The sequence below is a fragment of the Accipiter gentilis genome, chromosome Z, assembly GCF_929443795.1.
Source record: "Accipiter gentilis chromosome Z, bAccGen1.1, whole genome shotgun sequence".
NCBI lineage: Eukaryota > Metazoa > Chordata > Aves > Accipitriformes > Accipitridae > Astur > Astur gentilis.
The window spans coordinates 25,293,887-25,314,463 of NC_064919.1; the positions used below are offsets into that span (position 1 = coordinate 25,293,887).

General features: G+C 40.4%; 1 protein-coding gene across 6 annotated transcripts in view; it reads left to right on the forward strand.

The window, feature by feature from the left end:
• The window catches only part of EPB41L4A (erythrocyte membrane protein band 4.1 like 4A), a 138,488-nt gene extending 118,555 nt beyond the window's left edge, over positions 1-19,933 (forward strand). For all 6 annotated transcript variants that reach the window (XM_049794843.1, XM_049794842.1, XM_049794844.1 and 3 more), the window contains 7 exons: positions 439-516; positions 7,827-7,946; positions 13,615-13,662; positions 14,284-14,352; positions 15,221-15,331; positions 16,176-16,257; positions 17,785-19,933. In XM_049794843.1, the coding sequence (XP_049650800.1) occupies positions 439-516; positions 7,827-7,946; positions 13,615-13,662; positions 14,284-14,352; positions 15,221-15,331; positions 16,176-16,257; positions 17,785-17,913 (637 nt within the window). In that variant the 3' untranslated portion in view covers positions 17,914-19,933. The remainder of the gene's footprint in view (positions 1-438; positions 517-7,826; positions 7,947-13,614; positions 13,663-14,283; positions 14,353-15,220; positions 15,332-16,175; positions 16,258-17,784) is intronic.
• Positions 19,934-20,577: the final 644 nt, after the last annotated feature.

Sequence of the window (20,577 nt, forward strand, 5' to 3'; positions counted from 1 at the left end):
TGCAAAACCAGAATTACTGTATGGTTTCTGTTGGGTGTCCCACAATATGCAAGAAGAAGAGAGCCAGAACACATGCAGTTTAAAGATAAAACATTTCACACCTGAAATAAACATTTCACTGTAGCATATACACAAAGAATGCTGAGAGATAAAATAAAAAAAACCAACCAAACAAAAATGCAGTGCAATGATTCAAAAGGAAAATAGCACTCACCTGGCATTGCACCCTGGGTGCACTACTTTCGAAGCAGTTATTCCTAATCAATCAATGAGAAAAAGTTAGTATGACTTTCAGGTGTAGACAAGCTCTCTAGAGTCTTTTAATTCTGATTTTCCTAGTAGTGTCGTTCCAGTGTTGTTCATTCCTTGTTTAGTACTTCAGTACCTTTGATGTCAGTACATAAATTCATCTTGAGATGTTGCTTTTCTCCTCTCCAGATCACGGTCTCGCTGTAACACCAGCAGCGGCAGTGAATCAGAAAATTCCAACAGGGAGCATCGGAAGAAGAGAAACAGGTGACCATTATATGTTTCAGACATAGGGACATGAACACAAACAAATGGAGATGGACTGAGATAGGCTTAGTAAGAAGGAGTCTAACATGTTTTAAATGTATGCAGGCCTCCTGAGGCAGCTTAAGGTCCTTTTTTTAGTAAAAAGAGAGATAACTGCCAAAACACATATACATTGTAGGTGTATGCAATGAATACATACCCTCCTGTTGCTTGTGAAGCATTCATTAATGAACTGCAAAAACAAGTATGGGGCACATTTACAGAAGACTTGCAATATTAATGCAAATAAAGTGAATAATGGTGATGACAAGATATTCACAGCATATACTTCAATATCTCAAAAATTTCAAGTGTAGAATTTTAGCAGAAAATAAGATTTTGAGGAGAATAGTAAAAATATTTTAATGGATCTGAAACTCCATGTTGTTTTTAAATGCGTGCATTTAATTGTATAAATACTTTTATTTTCCAAAATGTAAACTAGGGTCCTAAACCCAAAATGTGTACAGCATCAGCTTTTAATAGGACAACAGTAGTTAATATCAAGTGATGTTAACAAGTTTTGGGTTTCATATTCTATTTTTCTTGTTGCTGATATGAAAAAGTTAGTATAACAACTGATTTATTGAAGCAAAACCTTTCCTTTAAAGCTGAGATAACAGCATTTGAGACTTATTTATGAAAATGTATTTTTAAAAAGTGCATAGAATTTCTTTATATTGAATGAACAGAGCATAAGAGAAATGTCACTGGACAAAAGAGGAATTTTTTAAGGCAAATTTTCTAAGAAGCTGTCTGCACAAGCTGCCATAGTTTCTTGTTGTCTCGCATGCAGTACTATGAGCGATAAATGATTTTCAGGTATTTGGAAGCTCTTAGAAATAATTATATGCTAGATAGTGCTGCAGAAGTGTGCAGTATAATAATATTTTAAGCATGACTTGCAGTAGTTAGAGATGCTAAAAAATCGTTGTGACATTCACATGGGCTGGTACGAAGCATATCTGAGCCATGAGATTTCTTTGGAGTTTACTTAAATTAGAGCACAGTCTTGTGAGATACTCGGCTAACAATAACCTAGTGTGCATGGAAGATTTGTTTTCCAGGTGAGCTCTGAAGTTTGAATGAAATGCTGAGTATAGTTTCAGTGATCAGTAGGTAAATGGTATTTTGTGTCGCTTTCTCTTAGAACACTCTTGCCAGGTTTTTTCTCCTGTGAAGTGTCTTGTTCAGGGAGCTCCACAAGCAAATAAAAGAAATTAGAGACTGACCACAAGAATGTTTTTAAGAGCTTCTTGCAATATAAAGATTGAATTGTAAGATGGACTAAGAACAGCTTATCATTTTCTGAAGAATAAAAGGGCCTTTACCAACCCTTCCTCACCTCATGGAAAAGTGCTTAAAATTAAAAAGAAAAAAAGATCAATTTGTGTGGGTTGTTTTTATATTTTTCACATTTTCAGAAATGTAAGTTACATGAAAAATGTTAATGTTGCAGCATCTTTTAGTCTTAGGTGGTCACCTGAAATCAGACCAGATAAAAATTCATTATCGGTGTTAAAGTAAACAAGTACTAAATAAGCTGGAGATCTGAGACTTGTTCCTTGTCATCAGGTGCAGGAAAACTATCACTCATAATGAATTTCTACATTTTGTTAGCAGCCACAGCAGGAATATAATAAGCTGAGAAGGCACAGGCACTGAATAGCTTTCCTGTTAACAGAGGTGAGCCAGCCCTAACAGGGTTAAATAGGACAATATATAATGAGGCTTGCAACTGCCGTTACTCAGGTTTTACCTGTTCATAGATTAATACTAACTTTTTTCTCAGTACAATAATCAGGTCCCTGGCACAAGCAGACACAAAGTTGTATTATTTTATTGGAAGAAAATGACAGAGTACTCAACATGACCCAAAAGAATCAGCTTCTGATCATAGAAGAGTAGAATATATTGTTCACATGAGATCACTGTGAACTATTTATCAGATGAAAACAAATTATCAAAGAAAAATGGAAATGCAGGTGAGAACTTCTGAAGGTACAACACTGGAAAAAGATTAGGGAGAAACTTTACTGGATCTCCATCAGTTTTTGAGGTTTCGCTCCATCATATGTGTGCTTTATCCTGGGCCAATGTTCATACAAAATTGCGGAAGAAACTATGTTGAGCACATTTCAATCATAGAAGAAACGTATTTGCTTTTTTTAATGCTGTGATCAAAATTTATTTTGTGGATAAAAATACATTAAACTAGTAGACAGTGTGTAGGGGAGCATAGTTTTCTACTTGACTACACTTAGAAGATCCATCTAATTAGAATCAGAGAATGACTGAATGGTTGAGGTTGTCAGGGACCTCCGAATATCATCTGGTCCAACCTCCCTGCTCAAGCAGGGCCACCTACAGCTGGGTGCCCAGGACTATTCCCATATGGCTTTTGAGGATGGAGACTCCACCACCTCCCTGGGCAACCTGTGCCAGCGCTTGGTCACCCTCACAGTGAAAGTGTTTCCTGATGTTCAGAGGGAACCTCCTGTGTTTCAGTCTGTGCCTACTGCCTCTGGTCCTGTCACTGGACATGACCAAAAGGAACCTGGCTCCATCCTCTTGGCACTCTCCCTGCAGGTATTTATATACATTGATGAGATCCATCCCGATCCTTGTCTTCTCCAGGCTGAACAGTCCCAGCTCTCTCAGCCTGTCCTCACAGGAGAGGTGCTCCAGTTGTTTCATCATCTTGGTGGCCCTTCATGGGATTCTCTCCAGTGTGTCCATGTCTGTCTTGTACTGGGGAGCCCAGCACTGGACACAGCACTCCAGGTGTGGCCTCACCGGCGCTGAGCAGAGGGGACAGATCATCACCCTCGACCTGCTGGCAACACTTCTTTTAATAGCTTAGGATACAATTAGCCGCCTTTGCTGCAAGGACACATTGCTGGTGCGCGTTCAACTTGGTGTCCACCAGGACCCCAGGTCCTGTTCTGCCAGGCTGCTTTCCAGCTGGGCGGCCCCCAGCACGTACTGGTGCCTGGGGTTGTTCCTCCCCAGGTGCAGCACTTTGCGCTTCCCCTTGTGGAACTGCGTGAGGTTCCTGTTGGCCCATTTCTCCAACCTGTCCAGGTCCCTCTGGATGGCAGTGGGACCCACTGGTGTATCGGCCCCTCCTCCCAGTTTGGTGTTATCTGCAGACTGGCTGAGGGTGCACTCTGCCCCACCATCCAGCTCACTAATGAAGCTGAGAAGCAGGACTGGACCCAGTATTGACCCCTGGGGTACACCACTAGTTACTGGCCTCCCACTAGACTTTGTGCCACTGATCACCATCCTCTGAGTCTGGCTGTTCACCCAGTTTTCAATGCACCTGACTGTTCATCCAGCCCATACTTCAAGAGCTTCTCTATGGGGATCTTGTGGGGAGACATCGAAAGGCTCCCTGAAGTCCAGGTAGACAATATTCACTGATCTCCCCTCATCTACCAATCCAGCCATTTTGTTGTAGAAGTACCTCAAGTTGGTAAAGCATGACTTCCCCTTGGTGAATCCATGCTGACTACTCCTGGTAACTTTCTTGCCCTTCATGTCCCTGGAAATGGTTTCCAGGATTAGCAGCTCCTTCACCTTTCTGTAGATCGAGGTGAGACTGACCAACCTGTAGTTCCCCAAGTGCTCCTTCTCGCCCTTCTTGAAGATAGGAGTGACATTTGCTTTCCTCTAGTCTTTGGGCATTTCTGCCAATCACCATGATCATTCAGAGATCATTGAGATCATTGAGGCCTTGGAATGACATCAACCAGCTCTCTCTGCACCTGTGGGCCCATGGACTTCAGTATGCCCAGTTTGCTTAAGTCTTCCCTGGCCTGATCCTTTTCCATGAAGGTTATGCCTTCCTTGCTCCAGCCTTTCCTCCTGGTCTGTAGAGCCTGGGATTCCTGAAGGCTGGTCTTGCTAGTAAAGACTGAGGTGAAGAAGACATTCAGTACCTCAGCCTTTTCCATGTCCTGTGTCACCAGGTCCCTTGCCTTGTTCAGCAGTGGGCCTATCCTTCCTTTTGTCACCTGTCTACTTACAGAACCCCTTCTTGCTGCCTTTGACATTCCTGGTCAGATTCCGTTTCGTTTGAGCTTTGGCTTTTTTAACCTCATTCCTGCATGCTTGGGCAATGTCTCTGTATTCCTCCCACATTACCTGCCCTTGCTTCCACCTTCTGCATGCTTCCTTTTTGTGTTTGAGTTTTGCCAGGAGCTCCTTGTTTGTCCATACACTCCTGGCATTTTCACCTGACTTCCTACTCACTGGGCTGGACTTCTCTTGACTTTGGATGAGGTGATCCTTGAATATTAACTGGCTTTCTTGGGCAACTTTTCCCTCCAGGGCCTTATCCCATGGGACTTTCCTAAGGAGATCTTCAAAGAGGCCAGAGTCTGCTCTCCTGAAGTCCGGGGTTGTGATCTTGTTTTTTGACCTCCTTTCTCCTCTCAGGGTCCTGAATTCCACGATCTCATGGTCACTGCAGCCAACGCTGCCTTTGACCTTCACATCCCCAACAAGCCCCTCGTTGTTGTTGTACCTAAGTGATAACTTTACACTCAGATACTTTGAATGAGATTTCAAGAATCAAGTCTTCAGCGTTGCTTGTCTTAAGAGTATGGCATAACATGGCATAAACGTAGCTTGCTATCATATCACCTGAAATGGGGAAAAAAGATCTCTAAGTCAACAGATGAGTGATGATGTCTTATTTTACCATCAAGCCTTCCTGCAAACAATGCCTACTTTGTCACTATGATAGCTATTAATCTCAACTGGATTAATTTTACATGCCAATAACAAGGATTTTTTTTCTATAAGGCATAAGTCAACTTGTTCCCTTGTGGGAGCAAAAAGTGAAAAGAATAAAAGGAAAGTTGTAAGGGACTTGGAGTACAAGGGCAAGGGCAACACTTTTTTGTCAGAAATATCTTTAAATAGACATTTAGGTTTTGAGTTAAATTTCTTTCCACTTTTTGTTGTTGTTGTTGTCATCTCGGTTGCCAAAGAGCTAAAGATTTTGCCACCAGATTGTTATGATTTGATCATTGCATCTAAATAACATATTTTATGTAGAGATTGTGTTACCTTCGTCATCCTTTACATCGTTAAATGTGAGCATAGTACCTTTCTTTGCAGCTGCAAAATGAATGCTTTATTTCTTCATATCTACATCTAGTAGAGTTCTGCTGTGGTATAACAGTACTTTGAGTGTGCTGACACTACTTGTTTTAATAGCTGCCATGCTACTTCATGTATTTAGATTTTTGATATTTTGCTCAAATTAAAGAGATAAGAGTGATGAACACTGTTGTATGTTACAAGTAGAAGAAAGGAGACAGAGTAGAAATCTGAAGCACTTGGGGATAAATGAATGCATTGCTAAGGACTGTGCTTGCCATGCAGCAGTAGATGCTAAACTACTAGATTAGTAGAATGGACCGCAGCAGAAATGATGAGTTTACTACCTTAATGAGAGGTCATTTGTGGTCAGTGTGCAAGTGTGGCTTCAAACACAGAGGTGCAGGATCTCATGTGCTCTGTGCTGCAGTAGAGACCTCAGGCTCTGCTGTGTTGTGTGAGTTTCCTGAGAAGAGTGAGTAGCTCGCTATTTTATGGCAAGCATCTGAATGCCTCCTTCAGAGCACTGGTGTCTGCTTGACCTGTTAGGAGTTGTTATTTGGGAGAGAGATGGGGTGAGGTGCTGGCAAGCAGACAGACCCACCACCCACGGCAGCAGTGCTGGCCTGGCAGCTGCATGTCTTCTTTTTGTGCAAGTGACTGCTGTATGTGGGAGGTGGTTGATTGTGTTTATACCGTGTGTGTTGATTGCTGTCCCTGCAAATTGGATTATTCAGGATGAAAATCACAGTTCATTACTTGTTGCTGTGTGAGTTTTTCTACTAAATCCTTAGATAGAAGTTTATGTTAATCCCTGTAATAGATTACAGATTTAAAAAGACTTGCTTAGAAATCAAAACCTGATGTTGCGGTCTTCTCCAGATCCTCAATACCATTTGGTACAGTTGTGGCCGTTTACAGTAGTTGGGGACCCAGCTCAAAATTCATTACCCGTATGAGAGAAGATCTGATTAAAGGAAAAGCAGCAGCTTGCGTAGCCAGTTTAGCCTGATACAATTCAAACCTCAAGAAGAAAGGTACGTCTGTAGTGAAGAGCAACAGCAACGGCATGCTTTGCATTTCCTATCAGTCACATCTCCAGTGTAATCCCTTTATCTCTGTTGGCTTGGTGGTTTGTTTTACCTGTCGGTCTTCCCTTTTTTTGTTCAGCTCTTCTGGTTTCTTCAGTATGCCAGTCATAATGTCCTATCAGAGAACCCACTCTTGGAGTGATATTTTCCAGAGTTGTTTCTAAATCCCTGTTGAATTTTAAACTCCTTCCTGTGACCAAGCATATCCATTTGTTCCACTGTAACACTTCATCACACCGTTCGTATGTGCAACCCCAGAACTGTGAAGCATCTGTAATGGCCAAATGCTGGCATGCTGGTTGGCCTGGCTGGTTGTGGCATCATAAAGTTATTTCAGCCTGCTAGCAAACGTACTGAATAGGATTTTGACATTTGGTTTAATGTGTACAACATTCCAATAACGGATTTGTGGATCTAAAACAAAGAAGAAATAAAAGGCATATTATATCATTTAGAAGCATACAAGCAGAGACAGGGGCCAAAGCCACAGGGGATGGTGCCGAAGAGGTGCAGTTGTGAGATGGTACGTGTCTGGGGCAGCCAGAGAGATCTGCATGCATCCTGGCCTTTGTTGCAGGTCAGGGTGGAGGGACCACTGCCTCTGAGCAGGAACTTGCTAAGGGCATCCCTTGGGAATTTTCCGTGGATCTTAGGAAGGTGCATGCTGCAACAAAGCATTTGGAAAAGTTGTAGTAGTAGAGCCTTGTATCATGATGTGCGGCTTAGCCTTGTTGTAGATGAGGTGGGCTGAAATATGTAAAACAGGAAAAAAAATCTAGGTGTTTGGCTTGGGCTGGGAAGACAAATTCAAGTTGTGGGCCTGTTCCTAAAGACCTGTGTCATTTCATTTTTGGCTTACACTGTTTCTAAATAACAAATCAATGAGTTTCCTTTGATACAGGTTCTTACATTTTAAGGTAGTTTGGGAACATTACTTGAAATTTAGCAAAAGAAAGTATTGCATTGTGGGAGCACCGTCATTTTTTGTGTGGGGAAAAATACCACATTACTTCTCAGAGCATCCTGCATCAGAGACCTCAGACTAAACTCCTGGTACTTCTCTTGCAGATTACGGCAAGAGAATGATATGGTTGACTCAGCTCCTCAGTGGGAAGCTGTGCTACGGCGACAAAAGGAGAAAAACCAGGCAGATCCAAACTACCGGCGATCCAGGCACAGATCTCGATCGTATGTAACCCTTGCTCTCTTTGACATGAAAATTAAGGCTGCTGTAGCATGCTAAAAAAGCAGGAGGAGTATCTCCAGTGTGATGGTGGCCCTTAGCTGCTGAGGAACAGAGCCTTAGACATGGCACGTTCTCACATGAACAGATTTGTCTTTGTGGTCAAACTCCCTTTGTTTAGTGATTTGAATTTCAGGGCACAAGTAACGCAGGAAGGGCTTTGTAACAGCGCTGGTCAGGAACTCTCTCCATCACCTTGGATGAGTTTTGTGGCTCACTGAACATTAATTCTGTAATGGGGACAGCGATTCCCCTCTTCTGGGCAACAAGTCTGTGCAAACATTCAGATTTTGTGTGTTAGGTACAGGCATTTTTGTGAAGTGCGTGCGCACTTGTTTAATCATACAATGTCTGCAGTCTTGTTCCAGATGAGACCAGCTGCTGATGTCTCCATGTCAGTTACCATTGTCAAGCAGCAGTCAGTGATTTATTGCATCCTGATGTCAGGTTTTCCATGATTGAGCCACGCTGCCAGGCAGTGCCATTCAAGCTGTCAGCTGGTTGTGATGTGGTGAAGTTGTCAGCTTCTAAAGTTAATTTTCTCTTTAACTAATGAGAATGTTGGTTTCTTTTAATTTATATTTTTCTTCTAATGGCGTGGTTTTTGGGCATAGACGCGCTGTTTCATATCATGTTTGTGTCCAGCCTAATCTGCCATCCAAGCAACCACCCAAAGCAGCGCCAGCATCGGCGTGCCTGGCAGGCAGGCAGGCAGGCAGGGCTGGGGGCGGGTGTTGAAGAGTGCCAGGAGAGCAGCTGTGAGGCACTGGGAGAAGAAAGCCAAGAGAGAGCAGTCTTGGAAACTGTGTCCCCACCCTCACTGCCTGGCCAGTGTGGGTGAGTTGCCAGTCCTGATGCTGACGGTGTAACGTGTGACCTCTGTAACACACTTAAATAGGTACTTCCCGTTAATGTCTTTTCTTAAATTTACCTTTCATGTTAAGACTTACCAAGAAAAACTGTCTAGTGCCTTAAATGATTATTTCATTCATACTGATTGAAACCGTAATCCACGCTGAAGTTTCCAGTATTAAAATACACTTGAGTTCTGTTTTCAGTTGCCTGTTTCTGTCTCCAGTTCTATAGCGTACAGTTTTCATTCTTTTATGAGAAATAGAATTTGCCATTAAGATTCCAAATGTTGGAATTTCTGCTTTAACTAGCTTTGTACAGGCTTGTTCACTTTCAGCTGCACAAAAGTCAAATGTTACTAGGTGTAATTGTACAATGATACATTACTAAAAATCAGGAATATTCGAGCTGACTTTTGTGGAATCCACAAAATATAGCTGATTAAGTTTGATTTACATTTTTTTACTATATACAGAAAGTGCTGTAAACTAGGAAATGTACTCAGTTAATAATGGTTAGATTAAATTTATAGTCAACTTTTCTTTTTTCCCATAGGCCAAGTAAATTTCATTGCCTGGACAGCACGGGCTCCCTCTTGTGGCTAACTTAACTTATGGCTTTTATTTTCCAGCACAGTGACATTCTGAGTTACATTTTATTTAAACTGCTATTAGCAAAAACCGTCAATGTGTAGCATTTTGCTTAACAAGGACAGGTCCTAGAGGAAGCAAAGAAATGAGGAAATCCTGAAGATTTTGGATGGCTTCTCATTTCTTTTCCCTATTGTGTTAGTGATTAATATATTCCTTCTTTTTTGTCTCACTCTTCAGTTTAATAAAGCAAGACCAAACCAACAAAATAAGCCCAAACCTCCCACGTATGGCACAGATCCTTAATATATGCAAGTAGGAACTAAAAAAAAAGTAAAATGGGAATTCCTTTCAAAGTGCTTTAAAAAACATTTAGTAAAAGGCATTTAACTGTTAACCTGCAGTAGGTTATAAGAGCATTTATTTAATTTAGTTTGGCTCAGCTGTTTGCTTACATGACTGGATGCAGGTCAGAGGGAAGGGAAACCTGATTCCCTGGGATGTAGGGCATGGGTGTGTGTGTTTTTAAATCTGGTCATATGGCCATTGCAATTTGCAGTTAACAATTGATACAAAACCTTCATTTTAGTAGTACAAATAAGTCTTTCACATTGAGTTCCTTATTGCAGTCAGCTTAACTAGAGGTCCGCTTTGGAAGCGTGAAGTAATGGCTGAAATATTTGTTACTGTGCCTGGCACAATGCATTTCATTTGCTTGATAATGAGTAATATTAATCATTGATGGTGGTGAAGTGGTGTCTCCTTGGTCTGAGGAATAAAAATATTTGACAAGAATTTGACCTTTCTTTCTCCTAAAGGAATCGGCAAATAGAGAGAGCTCCCTATTCTAGTTCTGCAGGGTTTATTTTCAAGAGTTCATGTAAAACATCTGTGTAGCCAAAGGGCTTTTTTTAATTAAGAAGAATGGCCATTAAAATTCCTTGGTTATTTAAATTTACCATTTGTGACTCAAACTGAAATATTAATAAGGGCGCAGATGCAGGCACAAAAAATAATGTAGACCTTATTAATGTGTAGAGTTGTTTGAGCTTGTGAAAACTAAATAAAAATAAACAAAAAACTCCCTGGAGACTCATCACTTACTGGGAATTCCCATTAGGTTTCTTGTGCATTAGAGAATCTGATTAGCCTACAAATTGTCCAGAAGCTATTGATTCAGATACGGCAATAGGACAATCCGAGTATATGTTATATGTCAAAACTGTGAGTTCTAAAACAATTCACAGCAAAAAGATGAAAACAAAGTGAAAGAGGGATTGTTATCTGGCTTTAAAGATTTAATAGAAGGATTTCTTTGTTGTGGGCTGTTAACTATACAAATGTGAATTTCCTATGCAGTATATGCAATACCTAAATTTTACCTTAACAAGACCTTTCTTTTTGTAAGCTTTTCTTCATTTTGCCTTCAAAGGAAGCAGGAACAGGCCTTTGAAAGGAAAATGCTTTTATTAAGATACTTAACTGTATCATATTTCTGGATATTCTTTTGTGAGTAGTTAACTTGAATAAATGCTGAGATGTTATCCCAGTATGGTAACACTTCTTGAACAGACAGAAAATAAATAATGTCAAGATGGGAATTCATAAAAGCAGTTTGCTCTGAGGAATCATTGTGTTTAGCCCTCCCCCCCCCCCCCCCCCCCAATGGGATGCCATATTGCTAAATTGGTATTTTACAGCAGTGGCTTCCTTATTAGTGTAGTTGCAGGGGTGGAAGGAGGGAGAATGGCAGAGATCACAGAATTAAATGCCTGGCACTGGCCACAGAAAGCAGGAGGCACAGTTCCTAGAAAATGGAGAAACAAAGATGACTTCTTATTTAACCACTCTCTTTCCACACTGCCCCACAAATTAATATTTTTTACTGTATGAGAGGCTTCACATGATGTTTGGTGATATGCAGGACTTCAGGCCACATCCTGAACTGTTGTATTTCCATGAATAAGTAAAAGCCATGAGCTGATCAGATGGGTCAGTGGTGTGCACAATACCCTGCTTTGTGGGGATCCTGGTTTTGGGAGCAGCCTTGGGGCTTTGCTTCCTCGGGCAAACTAGGGCTTGTAAGCATTACAAAGCCTCCCTGGAGAAGCTGGTGTTTTTCAGGGAGCTTTTGCATTCCCCACTGCCTGATTATTCAGCCTCAGAAGAGGATGCCTATCTTCCCAGCCCCAGGGTGAATGCAGGGTTTGCAGCTGCTGTTTTGTGAGGAGCGGGTTGCATGGAAGGAGAAATCAATTCAAAACTGAGTGGTGAAAAAGGTAGTTAAATGCCACTGCATACCAAGCTACTGCTTCAGGGAGTTAACAGCATGGACAGATGTAAGGAGAGAAGAAGAAGTAAATGCAAGAAGGGAGGAGAGATAAAAGAAGTGAAAATCAGAGAAAATTAAATGTATTATAATATGTACAAACACACAAAGCCACAAAAAGCTCTGAACACTGAGAAAAATCAGACTGCAAGCTACTTGTGGCCGTAGCTGTTGCAGCCACGAGGATCTGAGCAGAGCCGTCCATCAAGGATGGGAGTCGTCTGGGGCAGCTGCATCATGCTGCCTGGGCAGCCATCGCCACCTTGGAGCCCGAGAAGTTTATGGGTTAGTTCATACTAGTCCCACTAGGGAATCACAAGTGTAAGGTTGTTTCTCACCCCTTTGTCTCTTTTTGGTATTTATAAAGAAGTAAACTAATATCTCCCAGTACTTATGCACCTGTAAAATGTAGAAAAAAGAAACCCCAAAACATTACCATCCCTAAATAATCTGCCTTTACGCCAACTGTAAAACATTTACTGAAATGTTGATGTCTGTGAACATTATTGCTAGGCTGAATTCTGGAAATGAGCCAAACACAGTAGCAGTGAAATAAGAAAACAGTGAAACTGTTAATGTTAGTGAGCAGTTTGGAATTACTTCTGATACATCTCTGTCTCTGGGCAAAGGAGAGCTGATTTAACAGATGCTAAAACACAGAACTCTGCCGTCCTCCTTGATCTTCATTTAAATTTGGATTATATCACTCCAAAAGCATCTTTGAATATGATAGGCCCTTTTGTTTAAGAAAAAAAAAAGCAAGCTGTATGATATGATGAAATAAGACTTAATCTTTGAGAAACTGACTTCAGTGGTAGCATTTATGCATGCTGAATCTGTCTAAAAGTTGCATCCCACACATCTCAGATGGTATGGAACAGTCTAGCTGTTGATACAATCCCAATGAAAAGAGTTATCTGATCTCTCCATGCAAATGTAGTCCCTACCACTGTGTAAAATGTTTCTTTAATCTATTACTCTGCATGGGTTTTGGTGAATTCAAGGTGCAACTTAAGCAACAGCAGTGGTTTTGCACTAACCCTGCAATAAAATGGGGCAAGAAAAACAAAAATAAAGAGGATCCAGTTTGGAGACAGTATCTTCTGTAATTCAGTGGAAAATGTAAAGCATGCCATTCAGGCTTGCTTTACTAAATCTCTGTGTCTGCAACAGGGAAATTACAATTTTGGCTAAGTACTTTCCCTGTGAATTAAATACTTGCTAAAGTCTTCATGTGTGTGAGCGTGCATGGTTGCTGGTTTGGTTTGTTCCTTGTTGTTTTTTTGTCCTGAACATCACAAAGGTAAACGAAGTGAGCAGAAACCCTTCTTGGAAATGACCAGAAAGCAAGAGGCTGTACTGTTATCGCAGCTGAGCAATGGATCCTCTTTACTGGTGCTCACTGGGAGTGTCCAGGGATTACTGGTGTGTGTCCCTGGCTTGGCCTGTCCCTCTTCCTGCCCACAAAGGCCTCTGTGGGCCATAGGACATTTCTGTGTTATTCCAAAACACATTGTCCTCAGCTGGGTAAGGGGTGGCAGTAGCTGGGCACTGATTTGGCTTGGGAAGCTCTGCTATCGTTTATATTTTGTGCATACTCTTGCTGAAGGCTAGTGGAACAGGAATTGTGATTAAGAGCCTGTCATTCAAGAAATGACTTTTCAATTGAAGTGATGAAGTTTAATGCATTTTCTGAGATAACAAACCTTAAAATTGAAGTCACTGGTAGATTACATTTACCATGATTTCTGTGCAGGGTCTGTGCTGTTAAAGATTATTTGAACAGCAACATGTCAGATTATGGTTTTCACATCTCTTTGTTGTCTTTGTTGGTATTTATAGGAGAAGCCCAGATGTACAAGCTAAAGAAGAGCTGTGGAAACATATTCAGTAAGTACGGTCCTTGTAGGGACCGAGGGACTGCTTGGTTTGCCTCTAATGTAGTTATTCACATCCCCTGCACTGTGGCTGTAAGGCATTACATTCTGATTTAGCTATGTGTCACAGTAAATTATGTGTGTGTTAATGACTTGCTATGCATAGAAGATACTGCAGATCGCTGAATGCACTGAATACAGATGACCATTGTATGTAGATGAATTATTAAAGAAGAATACATAATTTTAGAGATTTATTCCTCTGTGACTTCCAAAATGTTCTTGTTTGTAATACTGACACTTTTAGGATGAGGTCCCATATGTTATAGAACTACCAGTTAGGAAGATAGCTATTCCAAAGCATATTTGATGTTCAGTATACATGATGTTGTATATACTATGAAGCATCAAGATCAGATTTGCAGGGAGGTGAGAGGAAGGTGGAACAGGATGCAACATGCAGTTGAAGCAATCAAGGCAAAGTTAATAGGTTTCCTATTTTGATGTCAAGATAGCTTCAGGGCTGACAACAGCTTGTTTCAGTAAATCTTTTCAGCCTCATAGAATAAAAATAAGAACAGTTTTGCAGTTGGTAGCTACTGTTACATTTTTTACTTTGCCTAATCCTTTCTAGGAAGGAGCTCGTGGATCCATCTGGCCTGTCTGAGGAGCAATTGAAAGAAATTCCATACACTAAAATAGAGTAAGTTTATGTCAGGATTTTTCTTTGTGAATACAAAAGCCCACTTTTCTTATTTTACTGTGAACTCTGTCATACTGAAATAGGAGTGGGTATGCACATAATCTCTAAGCTTTTATCTACTCCAAATGCTCATCCGGGATGGGTTGGGTGAGGATACATAACAATTTTAAACCCTAATATTTTCTTTTTCCAAAATACAAAAAAAATCATCTTCATCTCTCCCTATCTCTCCCCCACACTTGTGAACTTGTCTCCCTATGCCATCCATCAATCTGTTTTATGTTACACACTACAGAATCAGAGAGAACTGAATGCAAACAAGCAAATCCATTTATTTCTTAAACTTCTGCTTCCTTTTAAATTTTTATTCCAGTCGTCTAAGGCACTGTTTGACCTATTCAACCCTCTTTCCTTGCTTGTCATGGGCAGCTGCCAGGGCATAGCTATTTCCTTAAGAACTGACATCTATTTCACTGTGATAATTGCCCATTTGGGATGCCATGTGTCAGTGCAAGCAGCTGCATGTAGCAGAAATGGGATCCCTGTTTGCATTACAATGTGCTTCCACAACACCACTAAACAGGAAAGGCTGATGTTAAAGCTGTATGTGTTAGTGCATTATTTATTAAATAGTTGCATTCTCAAATATGGGCATGCTGGTTTGCGACCTTTACACTTTTAAAGCATTGAATTCCAAGTACAGACCCATAAGAGAAGCATCAGCCTTTTAAATGCAGCCAGTGCAAGAAACTGTCTGTTATACTTTAATAAGAAATGGGAGGATCTCTCAGTCTGCAGTTGAATTTATGTTTTTGTGCCAAAGATCAGGTTTACTAACCTACTGTTGTGCATTCTGTGCCTCTCTTAGGACTCAAGGCGACCCGATCCGCATTAGGCATTCACATTCCCCTCGAAGCTACCGTCAGTATCGGAGGTCCCAGTGCTCTGATGGTGAAAGATCTGTCCTGTCTGAAGTGAAGTACGTGAATGTGGTTGCTAGCAATGAACTGGTTTAGTGTAGCCCAGAAGTTGTTCAAAGATCATGGTTAGATTAGAAGTGGCATAAACGTGGTTGGTTGCTACCATAGGATTCAGGCAACCCTCTAAACAGTAGGTCTTCAGAGCTAAATGACACAAACAAGTACAAAAACGTTTCTGATCTATTCTGGGCCACAGAGGGTTGCTTGATCCCCTTGGAAGGGGGAAAAACTGAAAAAGCCAAAATAAACCTATATTGCTTTTCAGTGGTAGGTCATGAAGTTGCCTGAGGGATGAGAACTCATGAGTTGCTTTCCAGATACCTTCATGCTTAACAGAGTTAAGATGTCATCTGTATTTGTTTCATGGGAACTCTAGTACAACCCTCTTCAGCAATGGGTGGATCAGTCTTTCCTAGAAGGCTGATTTGTAAAGGGTGTACTTGCAAATGGGAAAGTGATAGCCCCATTCTCAGTTTTATTAAATATCAAAAGCAGTCCTTTGATGATATCACCTACTTGGGAGGCTAGTTCTAGCTGGATGGCACCCTGAAGGACATGTGGCACACCCATGATTTCAGGTGAGACTCATCTCACATGAAGTTGGGCTGCCTCTGTAGACCAGGAGGAGACAGGCCCCTTGAGAAGGGATGGGATGACCTGTGCCCTGAAGGTGCCCACTGTCTACTGACGATCAGCATGATAGCTAAAGTCAGGTGATAAGCCTTTTGGATTTTGCCTTTCAGATCTATGTAGCTGTCTGCGTCAGTTTCATTATTCTTCCTCTGCACAGTTATAGTTTACTTCATTATAGCAATATCCGTTTTGTAATATTTGTAATTTCAGTGCGAAAACTGATCTGGTGCCTCCACTGCCTGTTACACGATCTTCAGATGCGAAAGGTCCCAGCATACAATTGACTCAACAGGTTAGTAATTGTGCATCTGCTGCAATTTTTCTTTTTTTGGAGGGAGAAGTTGGGGTTCTAGTGCATTATTTAAATTAGATCTTTGGTTTTCAGTGAAAATTAAAGCTGACTGAGATTTTTTCAGCAGCAGTGTGACTTGAAATTTTACATTTTGCTTATATTTACACTTTGTTTATATTTCCACGTATACGTAGTTCTGTAGCATATGCCCCTGCAAACACCTGCTTCTGCTGCTGGAGGACTCTTTCCCAGTTTGAGTTTGATGCTTCCTTAAGCTGATAACCTGTTCTCCACAGAGGAGAATCAACTTTCACAATTTCTTAAAATATGCAAGTGTGCTTGGGATGCAGTTGTAATCACAACCTGCTATAATTTATTCACCTCTTCTTAGAGGTTTTCTTAAAGTTTTGTTGCTTGGCCTTGAAGCATTGCCTTTTTTTCTTTTTTTTCCCCAAATGCTGGATGTTTTTTTTATGTTACTGAAAACTTAAAAGGATAGAACTTGTCTTTTTGAATATAATCACTGGCTTTCATCATACATTAGGGTACCATATCTCTAAGCTTTGGTAGTTTTGTTAAGCTCAAAATGTGAGAAGCAAATTATATTCAAAAAGCACTTGCAGGTCTGTTGTGCAAGCACACAAAAGGAAAACCAAAGCATGGAAGGGAGAATTACAGATACCTAACTTTCCACACCAGTCATCATGTCTGTTAATCTGGCATGTGGATATACCAAAACCTCGTGCTCATACTGGATGTATTGGGGAAACTGCACAGAATACAACAGCAAAACATGCCATAGTTTGTCTTATAAGCAGTTAGAATAACTTAAGCTTGAATAATTTTAAAACAATAAACAGGTATTTTCCACTTTAAGGCTAGCTAACACACTACCTGTTCTTTTATAGGAATTAAATTCAAGGATATTTGTATTCCTGCATATGGTGGAAATTGAAAAAGATGAGCTGTCCTTGATGTTTCTGTAAGGACTTGCTCCAGCAATGAAGGGGAAGTTGGTATACTTAAGGCTAAGCACATTTATGTGCTTTGTTGAAATAGGTAACTCATGTGATTGAGTCCTGTTCAAAATTCACAGTCTTATTTCCCATACAAAGTGGCTTAAATTAATTCTCTAGAAGGAATTAATGTTACAATGTTCAGTGTCCACAAACATCTCCCTTTTTGCTTTGCCCCAGACCTCCTCACAACAGTGACCATTAATTCCTTGTGAGTGCTTGCTTGTAGCATTTTGCTAAATATCAAATAATTAGTGATGGTATTTCCTGAGTAGGGAATATGAATCCAAATAGCACAGAGAGGCAGCAGCTGGCAGGGGAGAGAGGAGGCAAGAGGGGGGAAAAGTTCTCTTTGTTCAAATAAATGTAGAGACTTTAATATTCTTGGTGTGCATATATATATTTAAATTGCTATATTCTTAGCCTAAGGCTGTCATAGCAGCAGTTATCAAAATATAGTATTTAAATTCTGCTATACCTTTTCAACAACGTTTTAATTTGTTCCCTTCAGAGACAGAACGGATCTAAAGACAGCCTAATAGAAGAAACATCTCAGCTATCCACTAACAACATCGAAGGAAAACCCACCACTAAGATCGTAAAAACAGTACAGGTGTCACGCTTCAAGGTGGAGACTTGACTGCCGTAACTGAAGGTGGTGAATGGATTTTATTCTTTGGAAACTGAGAATTTTTAGTGTGTGTGTGCAAGGGAAGAAACTGAAATCAACGTGGTAGCAATTTCTTCAGGACACTCGGAAGCGCAGCCTCCTTGCTGGGAAGGCCAAGCAATGCTTTTATCACCGAAACCGTTCTAGTGGTGTGACTGATCGAGGAGAAGCTGCCTGATCAGACAACCAAAAAGAAAAATCTTACTAAAACTGAATGATCAGCAGTTACATTCCAAAAAATGGAACAAAAAAAATTGCTGCAACAAAACAGCCTTTATGGTCTGCTCTGTAACTGAATAGCCTTTTTCCAAAAAATGACTGTTAACTGACATGATCAGGACCAGATGCTTCAAGAGAAGCAAAATAGTCATATTTTTGGCCAATTGTGCAATACAGTGTGATATGGGGAGAATTATCTTCACAATTTGATATGGGGATCAACTTGTGTCCTAAGGACTGATAGCTCTTACAAGGTTTATTTTAGCCTAGCACAACAGATGCTGATGTTGTTAATACAAATGTTGACTCAACATGTTTTGGCTCAAAAATAATAGACATGGTAACACCCTGTAGCAGAGAGTTCCAGAGGTGATACAGACATACTTTCCCTTGGCAGTTTTAAGTGTTCTCAATTTTGAATGCCCTTTTTTGTTGAGGGACTATTTAATTGAACAGTCCATACCGTAGAAATACATCTATCACCTTATAGTAAACCACACTGGAAAAAAACTGGAGAATATGTACTGACCCACTGTATTAAGACTGCTTAGCAAGGCACTTAAGTACTGGTTAAATGAAACCTGTAGAGTAGGATTTAAGACAGCTAGCAAATAGCCTTTTTTTTTTAAAAAAACTAGATTAGCAAAGTCTGCCTTAATCTCTTTTCATATTAAATAATCAATGCTAGTAACTTTGGATACTTTTCTCTGAGCCACTTCTACTACAATAAAATGACAAAGGCAGTATTTCAGGTATGATAATTGCAATTTTTTTCTGTTGTCACGGTAGGAATAGTAAGTTTTAATGATGCTGCACATTGAGTGGGTTATCTTCTAGTATGTAACTGAAGTGATGCCTAGCTCTTCTCCTGTCCTGTCACTTGGTACAAATAGTTGAAAGTCATTCCTCTGCCTCCCATTTGTCCACAGTCAGCACATGGCGTAGAGCCTTCTGGCGTTGCTAACTTACTAAGAAGCTTAGCAAAATCTTTGTGGGGTGAAAGTAACTTTTGCTAAGTGTAATCTCCGAACTAAATATTGAATTTGTCAAAGAGCATTGGAATTGGCTGTGGTAAGTAGCTCATGCTTTTTTACATCTGTCCTCCTTAAACTCAACCCCCATGGCCTTCAGTGATTTGCAGTGATCCTGTGTCTTTGTACCCCTAGCAACACCATACCAGGGGACTGCAGCCCTGTCAGAAATGCAGTACTGTTTGAGAACTGGTGTGACGATAAGGTGTCTAAGTTATGCTTTACAAGAGGCATGGGATTACGAATACACATTTTAACTAACAAAACTGAGAAGTGAAACCTTGTATGATGTTTTATTTTCCACTTCATTTTTTGATTCTTTATTGTTTCATGGTCTGAAGTGGTCAGGTAGATGCTACTAGCCAGGGTGGTAGCCTTACAGTTTGTATATTCCTCTCACCATTACGGATTGGTCTGCATGTTGGAAGATGCTGCATCGTGCCAAGGAAGGCAGATTCACTTAATTAAATATTGTTCTTTGACCACTTACTTTGGACAGTTCTGCTTCTTCAGTCTCAGTGAACAAATTGAAGGCAAGGAAAGAGCTTAGAACCCTGTTAGGATTCTGTTTTTATGGAAGTTATTCAGCATTTTCTGAATTTACTATGGATTTCATTCTAGGACATTGTTGGGCTTGGCTTAAAGTATTTGCTTAAATTGTTTTGTAAGTCTGTTAAATGGTTTCATTGTCATTGCTTCAATTTAAAGTGATCCTTTAGGATCTACTTATGACCTTGTATAGTATTCTTACAAGCACCAGTTAAAAAACAAAAACCAAAACAAAAGCAAAAAAACCCCAAACACAAAAAAGCCAATCACTGTGGCAAAGACTGTGATGATACAGATTAATCTAGAGCATCACAGTCTTTTGGAAGACTACTGAGATATGACAAACCACCCAAGAACCGGTTACAGTGTCTGCAATGAAAGCCACTCCTTATTTCTTCAAGAAGGTGTTCCAAGCTGGAGCATTATGCACTTGCTTGTAGTTTGTTGCTTTCTAAATCATTACCTTTATTCTGCATTCCTTACGCAGGCACAGGTGAGTAGAATGTATCTACTACTTGAGGATTTGTGTTGTTATTATTTGAGAATTATCTGTAGATAGTGTCTGTATCTTGCCAATCCTCAAATATTGATCAAGAAGAAAACTATTAAGGTTTATATCCAACCTCCTCTTTTCCTGTATGTTGTCATCTGCCTGTGGGCTTTTGTGGATACCAACAGCCAAATGTGTGGTATTTTACTTAGCCCACTACATCAGAAAATAGGCTGTATTTAATCTAATAGTGATAGCTTTCAGTTCTCAAGTCGCAGTAGAGTAATTTCATAATCAAGCCCACTTTTTTACATTTAAATGAGAAATTTACAGAAAGACTCCTAG